The 18,994-nt window shown below is 43.6% G+C and overlaps 1 protein-coding gene across 1 annotated transcript in view; it reads right to left on the bottom strand.

The window, feature by feature from the left end:
* Positions 1-18,235, bottom strand: part of LOC127586060 (carnitine O-acetyltransferase-like) — a 37,305-nt gene extending 19,070 nt beyond the window's left edge. The window contains exons 1-6 of the mRNA XM_052043854.1: positions 17,923-18,235; positions 13,238-13,513; positions 10,188-10,306; positions 7,572-7,625; positions 5,167-5,332; positions 2,396-2,570 (exon numbers count right to left, since the gene is read on the bottom strand). Of these exons, the coding sequence (XP_051899814.1) occupies positions 2,396-2,570; positions 5,167-5,332; positions 7,572-7,625; positions 10,188-10,306; positions 13,238-13,513; positions 17,923-17,952 (820 nt within the window). The 5' untranslated portion in view covers positions 17,953-18,235. The remainder of the gene's footprint in view (positions 1-2,395; positions 2,571-5,166; positions 5,333-7,571; positions 7,626-10,187; positions 10,307-13,237; positions 13,514-17,922) is intronic.
* Positions 18,236-18,994: the final 759 nt, after the last annotated feature.

Genomic DNA, 18,994 nt, shown 5'->3' with positions numbered 1-18,994 from the left:
ATTCACTCACCTTGACCCACTGCTTCATATGAATAAAAATCTGACCATCTCAGTCTTTACAACTGATTCCCACCATCCACAGTCTTTTGGGCATGAGCGCTACAGATTTCTGACACACTTGTGTAAAAGAAATGTTTTCGACATCACCCCCAACTTCCTGGTTTTAATTTTAAAGATCCTGCCCTTGTTTCCAGTCCCACACCAGAGGAAATAATTTCCCTGTCTAATTGGTCTTGCATAGGTGACATTTTACGCTTTATAAAAAGGGAGAGAATATAACAATAAGGCCAAAGATACAAACATTAATTTTTCCCTTTTTCTGCAGCTCGTTCATGATTATGAACCAGTATCTGGAGCAGAAAACATGACCAGCAGTGGGTCGACAAGGTAACAGAAATCAAAAATATACAAGGTTCAGAACTGGAATGGAAGGAAGTTCCAATTCACCATGCACAATGATATTTACACTTCAGGTCATGGAGCCAGATTATACTCACAGCACATGTGCAATGGTGAATCTTCAGAAAACTGGACAGCACACATTCTCCTTGTTATAGAATTACAAAAGCAGCACTTGTATAGTCACATGCTGATAACCTACCCCAAACCTAATTCCTCCTCCACTCACTGGTGCACATGGTATAAATTGAGTCACCGAGATAACTTTGGCCTGGAGCAACACACACGAAGCTGGAGGAACTCAGTGGCTCGGGCGGCATCTGTGGAGGGAAATGGACAGTTGACTTTTTGGATCGAGACCCTTCATCTGTCCATTACACTCCACAGATGCTGCCTGACCCACTGAGTTCCTCCAGTTTTTTGTGTGTTGCTCTAGATTCCAGCATCTGCAGTCTCCCGTCTCCACAAGTTTAGTCTGCACTGATTTAATTGTTGCATTAACAAACTAGTTGTCTATCTTCCAGAATTTGATAGAATTTTATGATTATTTTTTGAAGGAATTTTATATTACTTTCAGAAGTAATTTATTTAATCCTAAACCAAGGCCTTAAATCTAAACAAACTACAAAAGTAGCAGGTGTGATTTGGCTCCAGTAGATTGGTAAAATATATTGAAAGATATGTCTAGACAAGTAATGGTTATCATTTAATACTTTATTACATAGCTTACACATATTTATCCCTTGAAGACACAAAAGCACAACAGGAAAAGTGCTCCAATGTGGCAAACAAGAGAAATTAGAAGGATTAAATCTGCGGAAAGTGCTTGTAATGTTGTCACAAAAAAGTAAGCCTAAGGATTGGGAAAATTTCAAAAATTGGCAAAGGACAATCAAGAAAGTTTAAGGAAAAGGGAATGATAGTAATCCCAGTGAGAAATAAAAACTGTAAAGAGAAAAAGGAAAGGATCAGCAAAACTTATTGCAGATCCCTTGCAGACTGAGACTAGAAAAATCAAATTGGAGAATGACAGAGAAGTTGAACTAATATTTTGTGTCTGCATTCATAAAAGATGACAAGAACCTCTCCAAACTAGTGGAGAGCAAGTCTAGAGTGAAATAGGAGCAGAAATAAATTAGCAATAGTACAGTTATTTCTCCAATAACTGTACTATAGCTAATTTATTTGATCTGCACCTTAAGGTTTTGGAAGAGGTGGCTATGGAGGTAGTGGATAGACTGGAGTTGAGAATTGTTCCCACAGACTGGTAGATTGCAAATGTAATCCCACTATCTAAGAGAGGAGGGAGAGAGCAAACAAGGACGTACACCAATTAGCCTGACATCAATGGCAGGGAAATGCTAGACTCCATTAAGAAAATTGTAACAGTGCATTTAAAAATAGTAACAGGGTTAGGCAGTCAACAGGAGTTCATGAGAAGAAAATCTTGCCTTTTGAATTTGCAATTAGCGGAATAGCCCCCTTTGCGGGTGGGGGGGGGGGTGTGGCGGGGTGGGGGGTGGGCTTGATACATTTCGACTTTTGGAAAAGTCCTTAAATAAGATCCATTTAAGCAGAATCAGATAATTTGGTCCTACCTGCCTGCTCTACAATTCAAGGATCTCATAGCTGATCACTCACCTTTGTGCCACCATTGTGTGCTAACCCTGCATCCCTTGATAACATCCAGTAACCTGTCAATCTCCAATTTGAATATTGAGTGAATCTACCCACTCTTGGGTAGAGAATTTCAAAGATTCACTAATTCTGGGTGAAGAAATTTCTTTTTGTCTTAGTCCTGAATTACGGAGCCTTTATTTCAAGACTGTCAGGACAAAAGTGGGTAGATTTTTATGAAAATCAAGTGATATAGGGTTAGTGCAGGAAAGTGGCACTGAGGGAACAGATCAGCCATGAGGTTGGAAGCTTGAAGGGCCAAATTTATTTAGTCACAATACCACATTCATTTGGCATTGTGATCGTTCCGAGGTTTTACCTTTCATGAGGGTATTGTAGGCCTGGCCCCAGGTATTCCGGTGATCGCTGGTCAGAACTCCCAGTGGCTCCTTGTCTGTCTTCCAGGAGAGATTCCTGATGCGCTGCAGCTGCATGTGAATCTGGTCCACAGTTAGTGGGGAGCCATCACTGTTGTACACATCCAGGTGGAAGAACTGAAAGCACGAGTCAGTGCATGTGTTAGTGCAGCCCTCAACAGGGTCAGCAAAATCCAGAGCTACCGTCACGGCTTACAAATTAAAATTAAAAACCTACCGCTGCTGGAAATCTGAAATAACAACAGAAAATGCTTCATTCATCATCCCACTCTGACTTGTCTGTCTCCTGCACTGTTGCAATGAGGCTCAATACAAAGTTGAGGAACGGTCCCTTAACTTCCATCTGGGTATGTTACAGCTTTCTGGACTCAATAGTGAATTCTACAACTTTAAGTTATTCACTTTTTCTTTCTGTCTGTTTCAGAACTGGCCATTTCTGTCCATCATCATTTTGGCTCAGTTTTTCTTTTCCTTTTAGTTTATAGCCTGGCCTGCCAACAGGACCAACAATTTTACAATTAGCGACACATTACATGGAAGAAGGAGCCTAATCTGATCGCAACTGTGAACTCATTTACCCTACCAGAGACATTCCCTCTGTTCTGTCCATTCCCCCCCCCCCGCCCCACTTTCTCTGCCACTGGAAATTAACTTGCTTTCTCTCTATCCCAGTTCTGAGGAAGGTCCTGGACATGAAATGTTAACTGTTCTCTTCCCATAGATGCTGCCTGACCTGCTGGGTGTTTCCAGCATTTTCTGTTGTCATTTCAGGAGCTAACTACCCACAGACTCACACTCTCGCAGAATAGAGGCCAATGAAGTACAGACTCGTACAGTGGTAGAAGGAGGCCAATATAACATGGACACAAGCAGGAGAGACCAATAACCCAAAGGGCCACAGAATAAAGACCAATAAACCACAAGTCTTTTCCCCTCTTCCCTTGGTCTCCTCCAGTTTAGGGTCCCTCTAGTAGGGCGGCACGATCGTGTAGTGGCTATTACAGTGCCAGTGACCCAGGTTCAATTCCCGCTGCTGTCTGTAAGGAGTTTGTACGTTCTCCCCGCGTCTGCGTGGGTTTCCTCCGGGTGCTCCGGTTTCCTCCCACATTCTAAAGACGTACAGATCAGGAGCTGTGGGCATGCTATGTTGGCGCCAGAAGAGTGGCGATACTTGCGGGCTGCCCCCAGAACATTCTTAGTAATGCCAAAAGACGCATGTCACTGTGTGTTTCGATGTACACGTGACTAATAAATAAATATCTTATCTTATCATTGCTCCTGCCCTACAGCACATCCGTCACCCGCCCGGAGGAATCCCACACGGTCACAGGGAGAATATGCAAACTCCACCAGAGGTCAGGATTGAACCTGGGACTGCCACTGCGAGGCAGTGACTCTACTAGTTGCACCACTCAAGAGACACTGCCGTTCCTTTTTAACTTAGATTTATGGACTTGGCTCAAAGTTCTCGTCTTGTTGCGGGCTGCCTCATCTTCAGTAGAAAGCTCCCAGCACTGTTTATGTTTTGAGAGTTTATTGAGCCTGTAAGACTGCGAGAAATTGAACAAAACTGAGGGGATTCCTGGTTTAGTTTCTGGATTGATTCAGTCAGCTGGATTCAGCCAGGACAGAGGAAGGGACAAACACCTCAGCAAAAGGAAGGTGACACAGATCAGGATGCTGGCTTTTTTAAGATTATTATTTATTCATGGAATGTGGACATCTTCTGGCCAGGTCCAGCATTTATGCTTCACCCCCTAGGCTTATGATCTGAAGAGGCAGGTAAGAGTTAACCACACTGCTGTGGATTCTGGAGACAGATGTTGGCCAAACCAATGGCTGCTTCCTTCCTTGAAGGACACAAGTAAACCAAGATTTTTTTAAATTTCAATCCAGTTGTTTCATGGTCAGCAATAGTAATTTATTGTTATCCATATGTATTCAATGACTACATTTACATTTGCTGCGGTGGAAATCAAAGCAAATATCTGCTTCAATGGTCCAGACCCTGCCTCAGTAACAACCGCTCTGCCGCAGTACACCCAACCTTTCCCCCTATCCAGCAACCTGTGCAGTTGGATCACCTTTAGCTCTGATGCCGAATGGCTCACACACACTTGAAGAATGTTCACCTGTGTGATATATGAGGAGCCAGGAAAAGAAGGGTTATAAAAATGATTTTCTACCAGTCTCTAGCATAAGCCCATTATAGTCCAGGCATGGTAGTGTAGTGGTTAGTGTAACGCTATTACAGCACTAGCGACCCAGGTTCGATTCCCACTGCTGTCTGTAAGGAATTTGTACGTTCTCCCCATGTCCGCGTGGGTTTCCTCTGGGTGCTCCGGTTTCCTCCCACATTCCAAAGATGGACGGGTTAGGAAGTTGTGGGCATGCCATGTTGGCGCCAGAAGCGTGGCGACACTTGCGGGCTGCCCCCAGAACACACTACGCAAAAAATGTATTTCACTGTGTGTTTCGATGTACATGTGACTAGTAAAGATATCTTATTTTATCTTATCCTCAAGACCCTCTGGACATTGGAAAAATATAGCAGCCAGTTTGTGCACTGCCCAATCCCAGTGGCGATAATGGACAGCTAACTTTATGATCAAAGGATAAGCATTGTGCTAGACAGTCATTAACGAAACAACAGCAAGGTTGCAGGGTTTCATTCAGAACGATTAACATCTGCGTCAATAGTTTTAGACTTTACCTGGAAGTTACGGACAACTGTGATGTGTGTTGGTGGACTCCGGGTGTAGCCGTAGTTTATCAATGTGTCATGCTTGGGTCCAGGGATGCGACAGGAAGACAGGATTTTGGCGTACAGATCCATGCAGAGGGGCTTGCCCCGGCTATACTCGGTTGGAAGTGATTGGCTAAAGAAAACAAAATGGAGAATGAAATGGCTGTGTCAACATCCTGGATACTTGTGAGACACGGTTGAATGACCACTTTAAAGATAAATCTGGTTCTGTCAGGCTGCCAACTTAAGTGGATCCAATAAATTCACTTTGACAAGACAGACCAAGCATTGTTAATGTGAGGCACTAAGAGAGGGAAAAGAGGTGTTCCCGTTTGTAAGTTAGTGCTTGGAGTAAACCGTGAACAAACTTGGTGGAAACAAGAAACTGCAGAGAGTTGTGGACACAGCTCAGCACATCACGGAAACCAGCCGCCCCTCTATGGCTTTTTTCTACACTTCTCGCTGCCTTGGTAAAGCAGCCAGCATAATCAAAGACCACACCCACCCCAGACATTCTCTCTTCTCCCCTCTCCCATCGGGCATAAGATACAAAGGCCTGAAAGCATGTACCACCAGGCTCAAGGACAGCTTCTATCCTGCTGTTATTTGACGATTGAACCATCCCCTAGCATGATAAAATGTACTCTTAACCTCACAATCTACCTCGTTATGACCTTGGACCTTATTGTCTGCCTGCACTGTGCTTTCTCTGTAGCTGTTACACTTTATTCTGCATTCTGTATTGTTTTCTTCTGTACTACCTCAATGCACTGTGTAATGAATTGATCTGTATGAACAGTATGCAAGACAAGTTTTTCACTGTACCTCGGTACAAGTGACAATAATAAACCAATTCTACTTCCAGATTCAAATTTTAATGGCAAAAGCAGCAGGGAGATAGGGGAAGGAGTTTTCCTTCCTTGCAAGTTTATTAGGATCTGGGACACACTGGCTGAAAGGGCAGGGGGAGCATTTTCAAAAGTAACTTTCAAATGGAAACTGGTGGAATAGTTGTCTCCATGTTGGCTGATACAGAAGAGTGATCTAGGGCAACTTCAGCTCTCAATTCACAGCCCTGCAGGTCACAATCCTTCAACGACTCATCCAGGAACTGTTCAAATGTGATGAGAGGTTGGGCCACTTTTTCAGGCAGCAAGTTCCAGACCTTCTGGGTGAAAAAAAAATGTTGCTCAACTCCCCTCTAACGATGCTGAGTGAGAGATCTGTATTGGCCGGTAAACTGCATTGATTAGACCTTGTATTCCTGTCAAACCCATCACCTTCAGATTCAGGCGTGGAACTGCTTCCCTCTGAGCCTCAGCAGATACTGCATTCCAAGGATGAATCATTAGTTGTTCTGAGAAGTAATATTTAGAGCAGACAGATGCTTTTTGACAGCTGGGCTGTACTTTACTCAGAAGGAATGTTTGAGTGGCTGTGTCACCAGCTATTCACAATGGTGGGGCCAGCCATACACACTGTGAAGTGGGTGCACCCTACCGATATCACTTGTATGAAGCTACTTGTGTGGATAGCAGCATTACAGAGCAAACCCACCTGCATGTTCACCAGTTCCTGTTTAGTCCTTTAAATGTGCAAAATTACAAAAGATAAACCAATAGCAACTACAGCCACTGAGAACGTTAAACTGATCCTTTCTAAACACATGAAAGCAAACCCTACCAGAACGGAATTATCAGGAAACCAAAACTGCAAACCATTTGAAAAGGAGAACTCAAAGAAAAAGCTTCTATTAATATCAAGATGCAGTCTCGAGGTGAATGGCAAAAATGGGAAAGAGGAAGGAATTTTTCAAGTACAGACTTGCAATGATCTTGGATATGGAGCAGATTCGATGTTAACTTTTGAAAAGAGAACTGGATAAAAGTGCAAGTGGAGAAAATGTGTGGGGCCATGAGAAAAGAAAGAGCCAAATAGGACAGGAGACACAAGAGACTGCAGATGCTGGAATCTGGAACAAAAAAACAAACTGCTGGAGGAACTTAGTGGGTCAGGCAGCATCCGTGGAGGCAAAGGGATGGTCGACCTTTTGGGCTGTGACTTTGCATTAGGACACCGATATGATTGCTCTTTGAAAGAATGGGCAGGCACACTGCACTGAGTGGCCTCTTCCTGTGCAGTATCTTTCCATGAAACTATAAAATTACTGATGACAGGCCATTACACCACAAAATAAAATCCAAAAATTCAGCAAATATTAAGTGATATTAAAATAGCATTGCAGCTTTACACTCAGAATGGTGGAACTAATCATTTGTATGTCAAGTTTTCCAGGGACCTTGCCACACTTGGTATTGACAAATCAGATGAAAAGTCTGAGAAAATCGAACACAGCCAACACGAAAACTTGCCTGTCAAGCTTAGACTTGAAGTCCAACACTCCAGCGATTAACTTGGCTGCAAATCTGAGGGACAAGAAAATGACAATAAGAATCCAATCAAGTGAAGTCGAGTCGAGTTTATTGCCATGTTCACAAGTACGGTGAGGTACAGGTACAATGAAAATCTTGCTTGCAGCAGCATCACAGGCACGTAGGTACAGACAACAGGCAGAATATAAATTATACAAGACAGTAAAGAGAGAGAGCGAGAGAGAGAGAGCGCAGGAGAGAGAGAGCGCGCGCAGGAGAGCGTGCGAGAGAGAGAGAGCGCATGCAGGGGAGAGAGCGCGTGAGAGAGAGAGCGAGAGAGAGAGAGGGAGAGGAAGAGAGAAAGACTATGCAAAACCAAGAACTTAATGTGAAAAATCAGAGACCAGCCCATGGTAGTGCAAGAAGTGGTCTGTAGTGTTCGTTGCTGAGGTAGGGTTAGGGTAGTGCAGGTCGGTTCAAGAACCTGATGGTTGTTCATTACAAATCAATACAATCATTACAAAGTGAATGAAGTTACCCGGAGATATTGGGCTTGGAGGGACCAGCATTTCACTCCAATTAATACACAGTAAAGTCAATTGTTAACTCCAATTCCACGTTAATTTAGATACATTTAAAACACCCAAGAGCATAAATCATAACAAATAATTTTCATAGTGCTTTGCTTTAAACTTCAACGTCAATTATACAGTGAGGAAAAATAGTTTTGAAACAGGAGTGTGGGGTTAACTTGTACAAAGCCAAAGTTCTTTTGGCAAAGGGTCTCAGTTGACAACCTGGGAAAAAGAAATACTCCTGAACATAGTTTTAACATCAGTTAAAACACAGTTTTGGCATTTATAAATCAAAGTATTGAGTACAGGAGTTGGAATGTTTTGGTGAGGTTGTATAAGTCATTGGTGAGACCAAATTTAGAATATTGTGTGCAGTTCTGGTCGCCGAATTACAGGAAGGATGTCAGTAAGATCGAAAGAGTGCAGAGGAGATTTACTAGAATGTTGCTGGGTCTTCAGGAATTGAGTTACAGGGAAAGACTGAGCATGTTAGGACTTTGGAGTGGAGAAGAATGAGGGGAGATATGATAGAGGTTTACAAAATGATGAGGGGCATAGACAGAGTTAATGCTAGTAGGGTCTTTCCACCTAGATTAGGAGAGATAAGTACAAGAGGACATGGCTTTAGGGTGAAAAGGGAAAGGTTTAGGGGGAACATTAGAGGGAACTTCTTCACTCAAAGAGTGGTGGGAGTGTGGAATGGGCTGCCATCTGATGTGGTAAATGCGGGCTCGCTCTTAACTTTTAAGAGTAAATTGGATAGATACATGGATGGGAGAGGTCTGGAGGGGTATGGGCTGGGGGCAGGTAAATGGGACTTGCAGAATAATGTTTCGGCAGAGACTAGAAGGGCTGAATGGCCTGTTTTCTGTGCTGTAGTTTTCTATGGTTTCTAAAACAAGGGACAAGGGGGTCAAGGACTGACCTCTTGTGAGTGAGGAGAATTCTTTGTCCCAGAGGGCTGGGGCTGCTTATTTGCTGAGTGTATTCAAGGCTGAGGTTGATAGATTTCTGAGCAACGAGGAACCAAGAGATACACAGTCAGAATGTGATGACGTGCATGGACCAGAATTGTATTGAACGCACAGCAGGGAGGAAGATGGAATATTGTACTCCTGTTCCTAAATTCCTGTATTCCTATGAGCAGGACATGACAAGTGGTGTTCGGTGGGAATCACTTCCACAGCATCAACTTCCCACCACATTCATTAATGTCATCAGTCAGGCTGTGGACAAATGAGAGGAAATCTCTTTTGACCAACATGGTGGTGAATCTTTGGAATTCTCTGTCTGAGAACTGTTGAAGCTCAGTCACTGAACACATTGCGGGAGGGAGGGAGGGAGGGAGGGAGGAAGAGAGAGACAGAGACAGAGACAGAGAGAGAGAGAGAGAGAGAGGGGGGGACAGAGAGACCGATGTTTTAGATGTTAAGGCAATCAGGGGTTAAGGGATTAGTGCAGGAAAGTGGTGTTGAAGTGGAAGATCAATCATGACCTTATGGAATGGCAGAGCAGGATTAACCTATTCCTGCAGCAACACACAAGATGCTGGAGGAACTCAGCAGGTCAGGCAGCATCTATGGAGGGAAACGGACAGTCGACGATTGGGCTCGAGACCCTTCATCAGGACTGCACTGTGTCTCCTACTTCACCTTGCATTCTTATGAGCGAGTGTGGGAGATCACGAGAGTAAGAGTGATTTCCAAGTTTGTGAATGGCACTGGCATGAGGATCAGAAGTTACTGCGGGTGGAGCAGAACACTGAAGGTGAACATCGACTCATCAAGTGAGTGGACAAAATCCAACATAACCCACTTTAGAATCAAAAATTATAACTGTACATATTTTCCAAATAATGAGAATCCAGGGGTTGTGGAGGAGCAGAAGGATGTGGGAGTCCAAGTATGCAAGTTATTGAAAGGTGGTTAAAGAAACTGAACTCACATGTTGAGCTTTATATCGAGCACTGGAACTCAAGATTGACACTTGATGAATGGTGAACGAGTGATTGGCCCATTACCCTGGTGTGGGCTGTCCCTACCTGAGCTGTCCTTTCCAGTCATTGTAATCCTGTTTGGGCAGTACCACGGCTGGGTTTGAGTGAACAGCCAGGGGAAGCCGACACGTGAGGTAAGCGCTCTGGATCCACCAGTCGGTGAGCTGAAACAGAAGCAAACGTGTGATTGGAGAGTCAGGGCGAGGGCCGGGAGTGATGAGGGCAGGAGGGAGAGGGCCGGGAGAAGGAGCAGACCCTTGAACCTGCTCTGCCATTAAATAAGACAACAGCTGAGCTGATCCTGGTCTCAGTTCCACTTTCCTGTGTTCCTCATAATCTTCGACTCTCATGTAAACCAAAAAATTATCTCAGTCTTGAATATACTCAATGATTCAGCCTCACAGCTCCTTGGATGAAGACCTCCTCAGATTCAAGACCCTCTAAGAGAAGAAATTTCTATGTCCAAAATGACACACCCTTATTGTATATGCTCCCAGGTTCTAGATTCTATCACCAGAAAGGAAACATCTACTTTATCGAGTCCATTGGTATCACCCCTCACTCTTCTACATTCCCACCTGCTCAACCTTTCATCATTAAAAACAAATCCCTTGACATCCCAGAAATCAACTTAGCAAACCTTCTCTAAACTGCCTTCAAAGTAAGCACAACCACCCCACCCCCCCTTAGATAAGGATAAACATTTTTTGTCTCCTTACCCTGCATAGTTGCAAGAATACTTTACAACCTTAATATTCCATTCCCCTTGTAAATGAGGGCAACATCTCAATGGCTTTCCTGGTTAATGCTCTGTCTGTGTCCACATATGAAGACATCCAGATCTCTTTGAACAAAAGCACCATATGGTCTCCATTGCTTTTTGACTCCTCTTACCAAAGTGAATAACCTCACATTTCCCCACAATGTACTTCATTTGCCATCGTGTTCCCCACCATGCCAACCTTTCTTTGCATCATCAGCTAATTTAGCTACAAAACACTCCATCCCTTCGCCTAAGCCATTATTATAGGCCTTAAGTAGTTAAGGACCCAGCCCTAATCCCTGTGGCACACATGCCAACCTGAAAGTGACCCATTAGTCCAGATTCTGTTTTCTGTTAGCCAGCCAATATTCTCTTTATTGGTATTGTATTAACCCTGCTGCCAAAAGTTTTAACCTTTTTATGTGGCACCTTATCAAATAAGTTCTGGAAATTCCAATACACTTCATCTACAGTTTTACATATATCTGGTCATGTATAATATATTGACCCTATCTGTTAGATCTTCAATGATTTCTAATAAATTAACATATATTATTTCTCTTCCATATAACCATGAGGACTCTGCTTGATTGAATTATGATGTTCTACATCCTCTACTTGGAATTCCAGCATTATCCTAAAGTCAGATGTTTTCCCTCCTTTCTGGAGCAGGAGAGTTACATTTGCACTTTTCCAATCCGGTGGGAACTTTCCAGAATCAGGATAATTTTGGACTACCACAACCAATAATCCAGTTTGGCACCCACTTCTTTCAAAACCATAGGATGCAGGTCATCAGGTCCAGGGAGCTGCCAGTCTTTAGTTCCATTTGATTACGTAACTTTTCTCTCGTAATTATGTTGATTCTATTTTGTTGGTTTCTCTCATTTTCCCAAATTACTCACCCACCACTAATCTCCACAACATGGTATGCTTTTTCCTTCAAACTGATGCTATCTTTAACTTCCTTACATAGCCACAGATGGATAATTCTTTTTGGTGAGTCTTTATTTCTCAATGGAATATTCCTTCATGAAGAATTTCAAAATGTCTCCTTAAACGTCTGTCACTTTTTATCCACCATATTACCCATCAGTCTTTTTCCAGTCCACCAGCCAATTCTGTCTTCATACCTTATGTATTTGGCTTTATTTACCTTTAAGATGCTAATTTCAGTTCTAAATGTCTCACTTTAAAATTGAATGCAATATTCTATGTTATTGTTTATCTTCCTCAGAAGATCCTTTAGAATAGGGTCTGTAATTAAGCCTGTCTATGGAGGCTCCAGTGCACAGGAACGCAAGATGCTGTAGAGGGTTGTAGACTCAGCCAGCTGCATCACGGGCACAACCCTCCCCACTATCGAGGACATCTTCAAAAGGTGGTACCTCAAGGAGGTGGCATCCATCACTAAGGACCCTCACCAGCCGGGACATGCCCGCTTCACGTTACTACCATTGGGGAGGAGGTACAGGAGCCCGAAGACCCACTCTCAACGATTCAGGAACAGCTTCTTCCCCTCCGCCTTCAGATTTCTGAACAGTCCATGAACCCATGAACACTCCCTCATTATTCCTTTTTTTGCACTGTTTATTCATTTTGTAATTCATAGTAATTTTATGTCTTTGCACTGTGCTGCTGCTGCAAAACAACACATTTCACATCATCTAAGTCAGTGATAATAATCTCGATTCTGATTCACATGACCAGATCTAACACAACTTTTTTCCCGGCTTGTGAAACAACATATTGTTCAAAAAAACTGTCCTTCAATTGACAGAGGGAGGACAAGGGCAGGGAGTGTGGACAGGAGGGGGCAGGGAGAGCTAACTGGGAGGGCAAGGGCAGAGAGCGCCAATGGAGGGAAGACAATTAGATATGCTGGATGGTCTGACAGCCAAACTCAATCCATTCATCACGGTAGTGTGGCGGTTAGCGTAACGCTTTACAGCGCCAGCGATCCGGGTTCAAATCCGACCACTGTCTGTGAGGAGTTTGTACGTTCTCCCCGTGTCCGCGTGGGTTTCCTCCGGGTGTTCCAGTTTCCTCCCACATTCTAAAGACATATGGGTTAGGAAGTTGTGGGCATGCATTGTTGGCGCCAGAAACATGGCGACACTTGCGGGCTGCCCCCACAACACTATGCAAAACGATGCATTTCACTGTGTGTTTCAATGCACATGTGACTAATAAAGGTTCTTATCTTATCCAATGTTCCTTAGACTCATGATGTTCAGAAGCTTCATTCCAATGTGAGCACACCTCCCTCTATTCCCCCTTGAGGTTTCATGTTGTTCTGAGGAGACCACATTGAGTGACTGCAAGCACTTACCCAGTTCTCAGTTCTCTTTGAACGTTTCTCCAGCCTGTCCTGTAGCTTCAGCCCGAAACCATGTGGTTTACTGAACTCTCTCACCATTTCCCGTGTCTGCTCCAGCTCCTCGGGGGTCACCAAAGGCTGCAATGCCAGCAGGTAGCGCTCCAGTGTGTGCCTCAGCGGAGGTACCGGCAGCTGGGGCAATGGGATCTGGGCAGAGAAAGGCCTCGCGATGGGGCGGCAGAGGCCAGGAGGCTTGACGAGGAGCGTTGGTCGCCATAGTCCAACTGTCTGCAATAAGGAGGAGCATAAAGACATAAAGCACACACTAGGATGGATGAAATCAGTGGGGAAGGGAATACAATGGGTCAGAGTGAAGCAGCAAACCCCGTTTTGCAACCTGCCCAACTTTCATTGCCATTCACACCAATCAAGATGAAATATGTGGCAAAGCCCATTACAAAGACCCCACCTACCCCGGACATTCTCTCTTCTCCCCCCTCCCATCAGACAGAAGATACAAAAGCCTGAAAGCATGTACCACCAGGCTCATGGACAGCTTCTATCCCGCTGTTATAAGACTATTGAACGGTTCCCTAGTACGATAAGATGGGTTCATGGCCTCTACCTCGTTACGACCTTGCATCTTATTGTCTGCCTGCACTGCACTTTCTCTGTAACTGTAACGCTTTATTCTGCATTCTGTTACTGTTTTACCCTGTACTACCTCAATGCACTGTGTCATGAATTGATCTGTATGAACAGTATACAAGTTTTTCACTGTACCTCGGTACAAGTGACAATAATAAACCAATTCCAATTCCACAGAGGGCCAATACAATAGTGTCACCAGAACCACTTTCTGCTCACAACAATATTGGACAACCCTCTTGAATTTGTAAAGGATGAACACTGGACAATGAAAGCAAAACACTGTTTAGTCCTTATCAAGGATGCAGGCATCATTAACAAGGCCATCCTCCACTACCCATCGCTCATTGCCCTCGAGGTGGTAGTGGAGAGCTACTGAAGGCTTCTCTTTGTTGTGTGATGGATTTTCACTATCCAGAGTCAGGAGGCTTTTTGCTGAGCTCAGCTTTTTAGCACACCAGAAGAAACTATGTAAGGTTCAAGATGTTTATTGGTAATCCTTAACTATTACTCTTTACCCATCCTCTTGAGAAACAATACTGTCCAGGTTCAGGAAGCCTAGTATTGACCTAACTGAGATTGCAACCTAATCAGAAGACACCACATTGTCTTTGTTAGCCTCAGGCTCCTGTCACCTGAGCTGATTAGTGCAGTTGTGAAAACATCACATGCAGATGAGATCATCACTAGACGACTGCAAAAAAAGGATATAAATATTAGAAGGCAGGAAGGGTGGGGAGAAGTTACAGAGATGAAGACAGAGAGCACTTCTCAGCCTCGACCTGAGAAGGATCTCCTACTAGAGCCTTCTTTTTGCACAGGATGGCATGTTTCTCTGCAACTCATTGGTATGGGTTTCTAGTTTATAATAATTGAACTTGTGTTTGGAAATTCTTTGTAGAATTATAATCTCTGATAGAATTACTCCTCAAAATAAATGTGCTCCATTAAAATAAAATAACTGTGTTTAATCTGCTTCGTTAGCTGGAAGTATCTCCTCCTTGGGTTGGGGGAGAACCCACCACTTGAAACAGTGATTATTGACAGCTAAACCCTTCAGAATAGAGACTAAAATAGTTAAGTAAATTAGTCTTTGCATTATAGATTGATACAGTATAATCTCCCTAAAGTGAGGGTACTGATAGACACCTATAAACTATAAGACTTGGCTTAAGTTTAGGACTCTAGAACAAGTACACTCAACATCATCACAGATGCATTTATCTATTTCAAAATCTTCCCAAAGAACTATAATGAGTTAAATTGATTTATTATTGTCACATGTACTGAGGTACAGTGAAAAACTTTCTTTTGCCTGCCATCCATACAGGTCATTCCATCACATCAGTGCATTGAGGTAGTACAAGGAAAAACAATAACAGGATGCAGAATAAAGTGTTACAGTTACAGAAAAAATGCACTGCAGGCAGACAATAAGGTGCAAGGTCATAACGAGGCAAACTGAGAGGTCAAGAGTCCATTTTATCATACTAGGGGACCATTCAAAAGTCTTATAACAGCGGGACAGAAGTGTAGTTACTGGTGCAGTGTGGTGTTGTTCACAAATCAGGCAACTTGTGCACCGTAAGCTCCCACAAACATTTTGTAAAACCACCTGGCAGTGCAAACAGGGCATCTGCTAACAGCTCATGTGAAAGATGGCACCAACAACACAGCACTCCCTTGGCATTGGAGACTTGATTTTTGACCTCAAGAGAGACTTGTAAATGTGAACTCCAAACAAGAGGTGAGAAATTGATTAAATGTGCCTTGAGTCCAAATCAGGATGTGTGCAATCTGGAAGGGAAGTTTGCCATCAGTGGCGCTGTCCTTGTGCTTTTAAGTGTTTGAAGTGACAGGTCTGGGTGGTGTCATCAGAGCCTTGGAATGCTATTTGCTGTAATACTAAAGCATGAGAGCACATACCACCTGACTCGAGAACAGCTTCCATCCCACTGTTATCAGACTCTGAATGGACCTCACATCAGGCAGGCAAGGTAGTGTAGTGGTTAGTGTAACACTATTACAGCGCCAGCAACCCAGGTTCAATTCCGGCTGCTGTCCGTAAAGAGTTTGTACCTTCTCCCTGTGACTGCATGGGTTTCCTCCGGGTGCTCCGGTTTTCTCCCACATTTCAAAGATCTATGGGTTAGGAAGTTGTGGGCGTGCTATGTTGGCGCCGGAAGCGTGGTGACACTTGGGGGCTGCCCCCAGAACGCTCTACACAAAAGATGCGTTTCACTGAGTGTTTTGATGTACACGTGACTAATAAAGATATCCTATACATTAAGAAATGAACTCTTGATATTCCAATCCACCTTGTTGTGGCGCTTGCACTTTATTTGTCTGCCTGTACTGCCCTTTCTCTGTAACTGTAACACTATATTCTGCATTCAGTTTTCTTTTTACTACCTCGATGTGCTTATGTATGAATGATCTGTCTGGATGGCAAGTAAAAGGAAACCTTTTCACTGTATGTCGGTTCATGTGACAATAATAAATTTTTGGATACAATGTCTTTCAACAAAATGCCACCAGTGTCAACTCCAGAAAGACAGCAGTCCCACGTTGGTTGACCTTGAAAAAGTTTGACCTCTCACTGCCCGTGGGTTTGTTTGGCTACTGGTTCATTGGGTGTAAGTCAATGTGGCCCTAAGTTATCTGCAGTAATCAAATAGAGCAATGGAAGGTCAATTGTATTCGAATAACCTTGAATTATCAGATTTACTGATGAATAAATGTGATTATACCCAGGGGCCTTTACACAATACAAATCACATATTGATCTTGACACCCAGAAGCTAACACTGTAATATAATGCCCAGGGTAAAGACATTATCCTCTTGTACCTTTTGGACACAGTTTACCAGAACTATGCTGCGCAGTTTTACAGTCAATTTACACACTCCGCCCTACATTGCTCCTCCCACCATTGTCAAAAGGCCTTATCCACAAAAAAGACTCAACCATTGCTACTTTAAACTGATATTAAAGGCAAATCTCATGAATAGTCGCTGAGATGTTCACGGTCTTCGGGGAACATTTGGGGTGTAAATTTGACTTATTCTGTTGTACTAAGTGTGGGGATATTGGACCAGTTGCAGTCAGTAATTATATTAACTGCGGTGGAATGAAGCATACGGTGCTCTATCGCACACCCAGTCTAATATCTCCGCCCCAAGCTTTTCAGCTGGGGTGAACTTTAAAAAAAACCACACGCTGATACTGGAGACATGAAATAAAAACAAAGTGCCGGAAACACTCGGCACTATGGGCAACATTTGTTGAGCAGGAAAAAGTTAATCTTCAAGGTCCTTAAAATGTGCCAAAGTCGTGGACCTGAAGTATAAACAGAAAGTTCTGCAGGAACAAGCGTGTCCAGTGTTTTCATTTCAGATTTCCAGCATTTGCAGTTTTATTTTAATCATTAACTTCTTTTTTGAAGGGAGGGGGGGGGTTCTCTGAGGGTTGAACGGCCTCTGTTCCGGTCCTAAATATTGTCACTACTCCTTTCCCGTAGCTGTTTTGCTTTGTACGGCTGCTGTGAAGCGAACTGGGACACTTGGTTACCTCAAAACCAGTAGTACATTGCAAGTTAAAAAGAGCAAACAAAAAGTGTTGTGAATGCGTTTTCTATCTTTCCTCCGCTTGTTCAATTGTTGCCGTGGGTGGGCTAAAACTCGTGCCTCACAGACACAAGCTTCGCAGCAAAAATGCAATTCAGATCTCTGGTGCTCTTGCGGCCCTGCACACTGGACAATCCCAGCAATTTCTCGGGGGTAAATGGTGGGGCTGGCAGCAAGGCACGTCGTTCCTGCAACCGCAGCCGAGTGACATTCAACACGTGTGCAATGCCTGCTCTTCACTCTGACTTTGAACCGTGCAAAAACGGCGGAGAGTAACTAGGTAACCGAGTAGAATAGTGGCTACAATGTGCAACATTTTATACTTCCTCCTGCGCCTTCTTCCCCTTGGAATAAATACAACCCCAGCCTTGCTACAAATGTAACCAGCAACTACCGGAGTGGAACTGACCATCAGAAACTCACCATGAGGCGCGTGGACGCCGTGAGCATCATGATGAACCTTCCCTGGGAAGCATTTATTCCAATGCAGGGCGCATTTTAAACAAGCAAACCAACCAAAAATAAAAGATAAATTAAGTTGCAGCTTGCTTTTCCCCCCCAGCTGCCAGGGGGTGCTGGAGTCGGATTCAGGAAATGGCAGGAGTTTAGAGTTCACCGGAGTCTCTGCTTCCTGCCTGCGTGTGTTCAAAATAAAGCGAGGGATGACCGAAACGTGCGGGAATATCTGCCGGCGATGGAGGCGTTGAAAATCAAAGTGCACTGCTAAGTGGAATGTCACCCCACTATTCACCGTCTTCTGGGGGAGAATATTTTCCTTAAAAAATACAAAAATTCCATGGTAAATGCACATTCAGGTCCTTTGTAATTTTATTTGCATTAGGTTCATGTCAGGGCGGGTCATCAATGATTTATATCTCTCGTTAACACCCATTATTTTTACCTCATCTTCTCAGAGCTTTTATTTTCCCTCGGTTGCAATGGTACGTCCGGGCCTTTAACACCAAATGTCAACAAACAAACATTTGCGAGGTCAGGAGAAGGGAGATTTCTCCAGCGAGGCACGGGTTACAAAGAAATCCGGTACAACCTGTTTACAAAAAAGCGTGGAAAAGATACGCGCCCAAAACCTGTTCAGGGAAGGCAATGTGATCTGACAGTCCAATTTGCAAAGCAGCTCGAAACAGAACATAGTGTACCTTGAAGTACATTGAAAAGTCAGGGGTGGGGTAACTTTTGACATGAGCCTTAGTATTGACAAACGCCCTGCCGATTCTTCCAGCTGAACTCATTTCGGCGTGAAGTGGAGAATTTTACATCGCAGTGCTGGGGAATTTCATGTCAGCAGGGATGGTATGGGTAAATTATAGAGAATAATACTTACCCTTAAATTATGTCCTTCACGACCTCAGGAAACAGTAAGTAACTTTACAACCAGTGAAATATTATTTGAAGTGTTGTCATTCTTGCAATGTTACACATGAAATTTCCACAAACAGCAATAGTCAGAAAATCTGCATTGTTATTTGCTGCCGGT

Source organism: Pristis pectinata, chromosome 34, assembly GCF_009764475.1.
Source record: "Pristis pectinata isolate sPriPec2 chromosome 34, sPriPec2.1.pri, whole genome shotgun sequence".
In the NCBI taxonomy this organism is placed as follows: Eukaryota; Metazoa; Chordata; class Chondrichthyes; order Rhinopristiformes; family Pristidae; genus Pristis; species Pristis pectinata.
Note: the sequence above shows the minus strand (reverse complement) of the source record. Positions and strands in the feature narration are given on the sequence as shown.